General features: G+C 47.6%; 1 protein-coding gene across 5 annotated transcripts in view; it reads left to right on the top strand.

Moving 5' to 3' along the window:
- The window catches only part of LOC136631795 (epsin-1-like), a 70,474-nt gene extending 59,831 nt beyond the window's left edge, over nucleotides 1–10,643 (top strand). For all 5 annotated transcript variants that reach the window (XM_066606155.1, XM_066606159.1, XM_066606158.1 and 2 more), the window contains 2 exons: nucleotides 4,455–4,688; nucleotides 9,207–10,643. In XM_066606155.1, coding sequence (XP_066462252.1) covers nucleotides 4,455–4,688; nucleotides 9,207–9,598 — 626 coding nt within the window. In that variant the 3' untranslated portion in view covers nucleotides 9,599–10,643. The remainder of the gene's footprint in view (nucleotides 1–4,454; nucleotides 4,689–9,206) is intronic.

The following is a 10,643-nucleotide window of genomic DNA, read 5'->3' on the forward strand; positions in this document are numbered from 1 at the left end:
TGTGTATATACTGAGGAGAGTCTACCTCACCTCTGTCTGTGTGTATATACTGAGGAGAATCTACCTCACCTCTGTGTATATACTGAGGAGAATCTACCTCACCTATGTGTGTATATACTGAGGAGAATCTACCTCACCTCTGTGTGTATATACTGAGGAGAATCTACCTCACCTCTGTCTGTGTGTATGCATATTTTATTCCTCAGTTCCTCTGATATAACCACGATTCCAAAAAACATTTCTGTGCAGACCGGTAAACCCCTGGACCAAATTAACTCGGGTGAAGCCGGTGTATCAGTTAGTTGAATATATAACGTATAAATACATTTCAGTGTCAGTGTGTTCATACATCAGAAAATAAAAACTCTTCTGAATAAAAAAAAGTTATAATAACTCAAATCGCACCCAATGAAATCTCATTGCCCAAAGTGGGTGATATATAGGGCTTAAATACTATTATTCATCTACTCGCATAAAACAGCGCAGATGACAGAAAGCAAATCCTGGAGAATAATCAATTCTAAAACAATATTCAAATAGTGAAAAAGATGTTGCACTGGTGGGCATGGACACACTAGTACCATGTTGTACCACCTCTGGCTTGGATACAAGATGTGATACATACAGGCATGGAGGCTCTAGTACCCTGTTGTACCGCCTCTAGCTTGGATACAGGATGTGATACAGGGGCATGGAGGCTCTAGTACCCTGTTGTACTGCCTCTAGCTTGGATATAAGATGTGATACAGGTGGGCACGGAGGCTCTAGTACCCTGTTGTACCGCCTCTAGCTTGGATACAAGATGTGATACGGGGGGCATGGAGGCTCTAGTACCCTGTTGTACCGCCTCTAGCTTGGATACAGGATGTGATACAGGTGGGCATGGAGGCTCTAGTACCCTGCTGTACCGCCTCTAGCTTGGATACAAGATGTGATACGGGCGGGCATGGAGGCTCTAGTACCCTGTTGTACTGCCTTTAGCTTGGATACATGATGTGATACGGGCGGGCATGGAGCCTCTAGTACCCTGTTGTACTGCCTCTAGCTTGGATATAAGATGTGATACAGGTGGGCACGGAGGCTCTAGTACCCTGTTGTACTGCCTCTAGCTTGGATACATGAGGAGATACGGGTGGGCATGGAGGGTCTAGTACCCTGTTGTACTGCCTTTAGCTTGGATACATGATGTGATACGGGCGGGCATGGAGGGTCTAGTACCCTGTTGTACTGCCTTTAGCTTGGATACATGATGTGATATGGGGGGCATGGAGGCTCTAGTACCATGTTGTACTGCCTCTAGCTTGGATACATGATGTGATACAGGTGGGCATGGAGGCTCTAGTACCCTGTTGTACTGCCTCTAGCTTGGATACATGATGTGATACGGGTGGGCATGGAGGCTCTAGTACCCTGTTGTACTGCCTCTAGCTTGGATACATGAGGAGATACGGGTGGGCATGGAGGGTCTAGTACCTTGTTGTACTGCCTTTAGCTTGGATACATGATGTGATACGGGCGGGCATGGAGGGTCTAGTACCATGTTGTACTGCCTCTAGCTTGGATAGATGATGTGATACGGATGGGCATGGAGGCTCTAGTACCCTGTTGTACTGCCTCTAGCTTGGATACATGATGTGATACGGGAGGGCATGGAGGGTCTAGTACCCTGTTGTACTGCCTTTAGCTTGGATACATGATGTGATACGGGCGGGCATGGAGGGTCTAGTACCCTGTTGTACTGCCTTTAGCTTGGATACATGATGTGATACGGGCGGGCATGGAGGGTCTAGTACCCTGTTGTACTGCCTTTAGCTTGGATACATGATGTGATATGGGGGGCATGGAGGCTCTAGTACCATGTTGTACTGCCTCTAGCTTGGATACATGATGTGATACAGGTGGGCATGGAGGCTCTAGTACCCTGTTGTACTGCCTCTAGCTTGGATACATGATGTGATACGGGTGGGCATGGAGGCTCTAGTACCCTGTTGTACTGCCTCTAGCTTGGATACATGAGGAGATACGGGTGGGCATGGAGGGTCTAGTACCCTGTTGTACTGCCTTTAGCTTGGATACATGATGTGATACGGGCGGGCATGGAGGGTCTAGTACCATGTTGTACTGCCTCTAGCTTGGATAGATGATGTGATACGGATGGGCATGGAGGCTCTAGTACCCTGTTGTACTGCCTCTAGCTTGGATACATGATGTGATACGGGAGGGCATGGAGGGTCTAGTACCATGTTGTACTGCCTCTAGCTTGGATACATGATGTGATACGGGTGGGCATGGAGGCTCTAGTACCCTGTTGTACTGCCTCTAGCTTGGATACATGATGTGATATGGGTGGGCATGGAGGGTCTAGTACCCTGTTGTACTGCCTTTAGCTTGGATACATGATGTGATATGGGGGGCATGGAGGCTCTAGTACCATGTTGTACTGCCTCTAGCTTGGATACATGATGTGATACGGATGGGCATGGAGGCTCTAGTACCCTGTTGTACTGCCTCTAGCTTGGATACATGATGTGATATGGGTGGGCATGGAGGCTCCAGTACCCTGTTGTACTGCCTCTAGCTTGGATACATGATGTGATATGGGTGGGCATGGAGGGTCTAGTACCCTGTTGTACTGCCTTTAGCTTGGATACATGATGTGATATGGGGGGCATGGAGGCTCTAGTACCATGTTGTACTGCCTCTAGCTTGGATACATGATGTGATACGGATGGGCATGGAGGGTCTAGTACCCTGTTGTACTGCCTCTAGCTTGGATACATTATGTGATATGGGTGGGCATGGAGGCTCCAGTACCCTGTTGTACTGCCTCTAGCTTGGATATAAGATGTGATACGGGTGGGCATGGAAGCTTTAGTAGCCTGTTGTACTGCCTCTAGCTTGGATACAAGATGTGATACGGGAGGGCATGGAGGCTCTAGTACCCTGTTGTACTGCCTCTAGCTTGGATACATGATGTGATACGGGTGGGCATGGAGGCTCTAGTACCCTGTTGTACTGCCTCTAGCTTGGATACATGAGGAGATACGGGTGGGCATGGAGGGTCTAGTACCCTGTTGTACTGCCTTTAGCTTGGATACATGATGTGATATGGGGGGCATGGAGGGTCTAGTACCATGTTGTACTGCCTTTAGCTTGGATACATGATGTGATATGGGGGGCATGGAGGGTCTAGTACCCTGTTGTACTGCCTCTAGCTTGGATATAAGATGTGATACAGGTGGGCACGGAGGCTCTAGTACCCTGTTGTATTGCCTCTAGCTTGGATACATGAGGAGATACGGGTGGGCATGGAGGGTCTAGTACCCTGTTGTACTGCCTTTAGCTTGGATACATGATGTGATATGGGGGGCATGGAGGCTCTAGTACCATGTTGTACTGCCTCTAGCTTGGATACATGATGTGATACGGATGGGCATGGAGTGTCTAGTACCCTGTTGTACTGCCCTTTAGCTTGGATACAGGATGTGATATGGGTGGGCATGGAGGCTCCAGTACCCTGTTGAGATCAAATGGTTCTGACAGACACAGGGGTGTAACTACGGTGCCCCCTGTCTCTGGATGCCGTAGAACTAAACAATTGAAGCTGCTTGTGCTTGTTGGATGATCAGACGATCCTCTGTACTGGTGGTCTATCGAGGGTGTCCTGCCTTCGGTCACTTTGTAGCCATGCCTATTGAGAAGTGCCTAATGAGTGATGTTTTCATCTGGATTAGTTGTACAAGGTATTCGCACATTAGTGTATTATCCCAGAATGACGCTGGTCTGGCGGGAGCGAACAGGAGCCCACAGCGGCCTCTGCAGGTTAGCGGGAGAACAGCCTTTCCCTCGACTTCTCTCCGGTTAGGCTCAATGGATGGATGAATGGACCCAGCAAAAATGGGAAAACTCTTTTCTGGGGTCGTAATACGTAGCTGTATGTTAATAAAAGGCCGCCTTAGTGGCATCCATCCTGGACTCTACTGGTCATCTATGAGTAGTGCCGGTGTTTTTGTTGGATCCGTTCATCCATCTTGATTTCCCTAAGGAATTCCTCAAGTATATGTGGATGGATAGACTTGAAAGGTGTCTTCACAGGTGTAAATGCCAAAAAATAATAAATGTGCTACATGATGCCAGAATAAACCTATAAACCCGTTAATGACCTCTTGTTGTGCTGCTGTGTGTAACGATAAAGGGCTTCACTCACTTCTGTTTTGCTACAGGAAGCGGTCAGCGCCATGACTTGCACAGCGGCTTTTTGCTGGTATTTTGCTGCCTTCTGTACTAAAGCCAGGAAATATTCTCTACAACCTATTCTAAATTCATATGGCAGTCTTCACTTCTCACTTCTTCCCTCCGCTCATGCTGCTCGTCATTGCTGGCTGGTCACCTTCTGTTATCTCCAGTCATTCCAGGTGTACCTTCTTTATCTCCATTCCTTCTTTCGCCTGCAGGTGAGCTTGATCTTCTAGCTGGAGAAGTTCCAATGTCTCGCTCGCTGGGATCCAAGAGTCCGGATGCCTTCGACATGGCAGCGATGAGCGGATCGCTTTCTGAAAGCTCCAAACCTACACGGAAAACGCCCGAGTCGTTCCTGGGGCCTAATGCCGCACTAGTAGATTTGGACTCTCTTATTTCAAAACCCACCCTACAAAACACAAAAACCTCAAACCCATTCCTAGTTACAGGTGAGTGACAAGCCAACTAAACCTACCCTAAGCCCCCACCCCTCCATGCACGGTAAAGTTGAGTCATCTGGACCAGCCGACAACATTGAGACCGGATGACTCTGATGTGTGTGTGTGTGGGGGGGGGGGGGGGGGGGGCACAGCTCAACTTACCATCAAGGATGTTGAATTTCAACTCTGAACCTTTTTGTTTCCTGGAAGATAAGCCGGTTCCAGAAATGTCTGGCTACAGCTTACCTCCCTAAACAAATGGACGCTTGTCTGAGCCAAACATTTGTGAATGGGGGAGCTGAAGGTTGTTCATCCAAGAGTTGATGGTTTATGGTGGCCCTAAAAGGTGCATTCCCATCTTGGGAAGTTAACCCCAATCCTGTGGATAGTGAATCACTTGCTGATTGGTGGGGTCAGACTGCTGGGGCCCCCACCAATTCTGAGAAATCACCGCATCGTGGTCCTGAATACTGACAGCGGTGGCTGTGCTTACACACCATCGCACTATTCACTTCAATGCCAGAGATAGAGTTCAAGCGCTCAGCTAGCTTTGGGGCTCTTATTCCCTTCAGTGGGACCCCGGTGTATCTCCAGTGGTCTCATTGAAGTGAATGGCAACCACTGCTGTCAAAATTTCAGGACCAGCTGCAGGTAATTTCTCTGGATCAGTGGGGGTCCCCGCGGCCCCTGTGAATAGGGCTTAAAGTCTGTAATGCACTTGGATATCTAGTCATTAATTCCTGCTGGAATTAACAGGTAGCTTGGATGCCATTACAAGCCAGACTTCCTTCCTAACAACAGAGCTCAATGTTGGGGCCCTTTAACATGGGACGACCTGTGAGGAGCAGATGCCCAATGATGGTCGGTACCCAAAGGTCCTAATGATGGTTAGTACTGCGCATTTACACAGGAAGGAGCATTGCTCGGTGAATGGAGGCGTAGCGGGCCAGGGATCAACAATAGACAGGCAGTTGTTCATAAGTGACTGCCTGTTCACACGGCCGCTCCGCCGTTCAGTTTCCTGCATGCACAGCGAACAATAAGCAGTTAGATTCCTGCTGGAAGCGAGATTGTGAACGATTTATTGGCTTGTATAAAAGGACCCTTTATAAGCGTGCGTACAGATAAATCGGTAGAAAATGTGCAATAACTAGAGATGAGCGAGTATACTCGCTAAGGGCAATTGCTCGAGCGAGCATTGCCCTTAGCGAGTATCTGCCTGCTCGAGAGACAAAAGGTTCGGGTGCCGGCGGCGGGCAGGGAGAGCGGGGAGGAACGGAGGGGAGATCTCTCTCTCCCTCTCTCCTCCCTGCTGACTGCCGCTACTCGCCTCTCCCCCGCGCCGGCACCCGAACCTTTTTGTCTCGAGCGGGCAGGTACTCGCTAAAGGCAATGCTCGCTCGAGCAATTGCCCTTAGCGAGTATACTCGCTCATCTCTAGCAATAACCTGTCCAGTTAAGTTCCCATCTTAGTACCCATTCTAAAAGGTAAAAAACAGAATTTAAAAACACGCATTTTTAGTGTATGATCTACTTGGGTTACAAAGTTATGAACTTTTGCAAAACAATTGGTGAAAATAAAAAAAATTAAAAGTCAAACTAATCTAAAGGTCTGATCCGAATTCTTTTTGTGTGGCCCTTAAACGGGTTGTTGGAGTTTTAACTTTTTATTTGTTTTTGTTTTTTTCTTTTAATGGCCAGGCATGCAATAAAATAAATAAAAAGAATCAATACTTGCCGTTCTTTTCCCCTCTGGAAGCAGCGAGTCTCCAGTGAATTACTTGCTGTCAGCTCTGTCCTGAAGTCAGGTGACTGTTGAAGCCAATCAGAGGCAGTAACCCCCCTCCTAATTTTCTAACCTCATGGGAGGGGATGCTGTAACTTCTGATTGGTCCTGTAGTTACCTGACGTCTGGCCAGTGCTGACAGCAGGAGACCCACTGAAGCTGCGCCACTGCTGCCACAGACAAGAGAGGCGCCGTGTGTTTGTTTTTTGTTTTGTTTTTTTAGCAAGCTATAAAGTTATTCTCTATCCATTGGTTAGGGGATAACTTCATGATCATTGGGGTTCTGACTGCTGAGACCCCCAACGGTCCCGAGAATCGGGGATTAGTCAGTCCCCGAGTGAAGGAAGCTGAAGTCGTTCCCAGTCTGTCGCTACTTCGTTCACTTAAATTTGCCTGAAATGACAGAGTTCAAGCAATTCGTCCGACTCCTGTTCTGTCATTAAATTGAATGGAACAGCAACACATCTGCACGACCTCCGCTTCCTTCAGGGACCGACCGGACCCCTGATCTCGGGACGGAGGGGAGGGGGGGGTCCCTGCAGTCGAACCCCCTACTGATCATAAAGTTATCCCCAAACCTGTGACTAGAGAATAACTTTAAAACTTGTGTTCACCTTTTTGAGCCTCATTTTACAGTTTGCACATAAAATGGATCTATGTTATAAAGTTCAGTAAGTTTGATAACTTGCATTATTAATCCCATACTGATCCTAAATTACAGACTGCACTCTGTTCCGGAGCGGCATTCACAATTATGAGCCTTGTTTTGCTTGGTGTCTGCACAGAGCGGCTTCGGTAATTTGGCAGGCAGAAGCAAGATGGAAAACCTGCAATATAAACTTCTAGGTGCACGTTTGCTGGCGGCAATTTCCAGTGATGACCAGCAGAATTGTGAATGCAGCTCTGGAGTATAATACTGGCTATAAATGTGGCTCTATACCAGATCACATTAGTAATGCTGTTAATGTATAAAGATCCAAAAGGTTTTATAAGGATTATAAAAGTACAGCAATCAGCCATAACCTTTAAATGTCCTGCCTGATAATGTATTGATGCCCTGTTGCTTCCAAAACCGCTCCCAACCCATCAGGGCCTGAACTCCACAAGACCTACGAAGCTGTCCTGCTCTATCTGTCCCAAGAATTACCTGCAGATGCTTTCAAGTCCTCAAAAATTGTGAGGTTTGGACTTGTTCCTACATTGATCGGAGTTGTTTTTTTTTTGTTTGTTTTTTTTTGCCACCACCAAACCCCGCAGAAGCTCAAATCTGATGGCCAGGTCATCTCTTTCCTCAAACTGTTTTTGAGCAGATCCTGCAGTGCAGCCACATTATCCCGCTGATATATAGCGCTGCCAGTAGGGAATCCCACTGCTGTGAAGGGTCTCTTGTCTGTAGAATGTTAGATAGGCAGTATGTGAGACATGATGCCAGGACCCAAGTATCCAGCAGAACATTGTCCATAACACGGCCCTCGCTGGCTTGGCCTCCCATGTTGGTGCCATCTCTTCCCAGTTGAGTGACGCACCCAGCCGTCCACATGATGTAAACGTGATCCATCAGACCAGGTGCCTTCTTCCATCACTCCATGGTCCAGTTTTGATGTTCACGTGCCATTGTAGACACTTTTAATAGTGGACAGGGGTCACATGGACATCCTTAGCAGTCTGCGGCTACACTGCCCCATATATAGTGAGCTGCGATGTCCTGTGTGAGCCGACACCCTTCCATCATCACCAGCAGTAATGTCAGTAATCTGTCCTACAGTTCCTCTACCGTGGGGACGGACTAGATGGGTGCCGCCCCCCCCCCCCCCCCCATGTGCATTAATGAGTCTTGGGTGCCTATCACTCTTGGTTGCCCTTTCTTGCACCACTACATACCTAGAACACCCCACAAGAGCGACCATTCTGACAACACTCTAACCAGTCGTCTACACATCACCATTCGGCCCTTGTCACAGTTTCTCGGAACCTGCTTCCAACATAAACGTCAAGATCACTCGCTGCCTAATATACCTTCCTGACAGGCGCCATTGTGACCGGATAATCAGTTTTGTTCGCTTTATCTGTTAGTGATCTTATGTCCTGTTTATACAGGACGAGCAGAGGCGTAACGTGAAGATCCTGGGCCCCGATGGAATATCTGTAACAGGGCCCTCAACTAGAATGCTTTATTCATGGTACTGGGCTCCCTATAGGGAGAAGAGAGGCCTTATGGGCCCCCTAAGGCTCCTGGCTTCGGGTGCAAGCGCATCCTCTACAGTTACCCCAGTGGGGACAAGAGTTGTTTAAACGACCGCAAGAGCACGGACGTCACCGCTGAGCATTTAGACAGACTTCCCCGCTGGATCGCGGGCTCCTCATCCGCTTCTCGCTCAGCGCTTCACCTTCTAATATGAAGCACTGAGCAGGGAGCATTTACACTCAGCGAGGATCCAGCAATTGCTTTTTGTGCTGACTGAAAGTCGGCGATAACGAAAAGTGAACGAATAATAAACAATTTTTTCCATCTCTTCTGGACGATCGTCCGTTTTTCGTTTGAACGATATTTTGAACAGTAGCCTTCCATGTAAACGGCCCGTTATGGTTATGGCTGATCTGTAGAGCCGGGGTCATTGGAGTTTGCAATGTACTATGTGTAACATTGTGCTAACAAAAGAGTAATTAATGAATTTTGTGTGTGAAAAGCAATAAACCGTGCAAGCATGCATCTTACATATCTGTCCTATGATTTATCTTAGGAGCGACCAGTTCAACCACGACCAATCCATTCCAGCCCAACCAACAGTCATCTCTCACGTTGAACCAACTTCGTTCCAGCCCTGTGATGTCAATGGGACAACAAGTTACCCCCGCTGGACAAACCCCAGCAGCAGTTCCATATAATTCAGTGTCGCCCATGGTGTCTGTGTCCCCTATGGCCCCAGGAATTCCTCTAGCCAACGTGTCCCCAATGGTGGGAATGCAGCCCGTAGCCGGCGTTGGTGGCCTTCCGGTTGCTGCAGTGCCTCCAGGTGTTCCTCCTATGAGCTTGCCCTCTATGATGCCACCGCAGCAGATGGTGACACAACCGCTGGTCCCAAATCTATCAGCACAAGCTGTGACTAGTACCACCAACCCTTTCCTATTATAACAGCCTGTGAGATCGTTGAGTTTGTAATGGTGATGACGGGGGTGATGGGTCAAAAAAAAGGCATCATCTCGCTACTTACCACCACAGAATGTCCCTGTATCTTGCATCTTTTGTGGCAACCCTGTATTATTAGCAGCGCCTAATGAATTTTGGTGTCTGCTTCCTTCTCACTGTGCCTCTGACTACCAAGAAATAGTATTTTTACCCCTCCCCCGCAATACAGGTAAAGGTGTTTTTAGGTTGGGAGACCATAGATTAATATTGTTTTCTGCAGGATACTTGATAATCCGTAGTGTTGCGCCAGGATTTTACCGTCTTGTATTTCCGTTTGCTCCCCTCCCTCATACTTTTTTGCATTAATTAGCTGCACTTCACCGTATGGTTTGTTTCGTTCGCTTCTGCGTAGTAGCGGTCCGCGGGCTCTTGACTTGTGAGCTGAGCAAAACTTGTTTTCAACATCTGTTTTTTTTCCCCCCCCCCATATGAAATCAGTGTTTTGCCTACACGGTTTTAACCAACATTTACCGGCCCGACCCCTTTGACTTCAGTTCTACGCCTCGCACCCTATAAATGACGTGTTGGTGGTTCTACGTGTAAATACGGCACATCGCTCTAGCACCTCTGTGTTATCGGACCACGTTAGGATGACGCCCTACTTAGAACGATCTATTGATATAACACTAAAAGACTAAGCTCTTGTCAATTCCGGATGCGATTTTCTCTTGAGCAGGGGATTCTTGGGGGGAGGGGGGAAAGGAATTTTTGGGGTTGTATCGCCATAATAGCAGGACATTTCCTATTTATTAGAATGAATTCATGAATGCTGATTAAGTGGATTTTTAACCCTTGAGTTTACTCCATTTCTTTCCTTATGACCATTACAAATCAAATCTGTGATGTTGATTTGTTTGATAACCACTTAATAAACTGATGGCTTTGCTTGGTGTGCTGTCCATCGCGTCCCACTCAGTATGGAGATTTCACACACGTTTTCTCTCCCTCGGAAGAGGAAATCATGTTCAAATAAAACAAATCTGGGAACGTT

The sequence above is a fragment of the Eleutherodactylus coqui genome, chromosome 6 (genome assembly GCF_035609145.1).
Source record: "Eleutherodactylus coqui strain aEleCoq1 chromosome 6, aEleCoq1.hap1, whole genome shotgun sequence".
In the NCBI taxonomy this organism is placed as follows: Eukaryota; Metazoa; Chordata; class Amphibia; order Anura; family Eleutherodactylidae; genus Eleutherodactylus; species Eleutherodactylus coqui.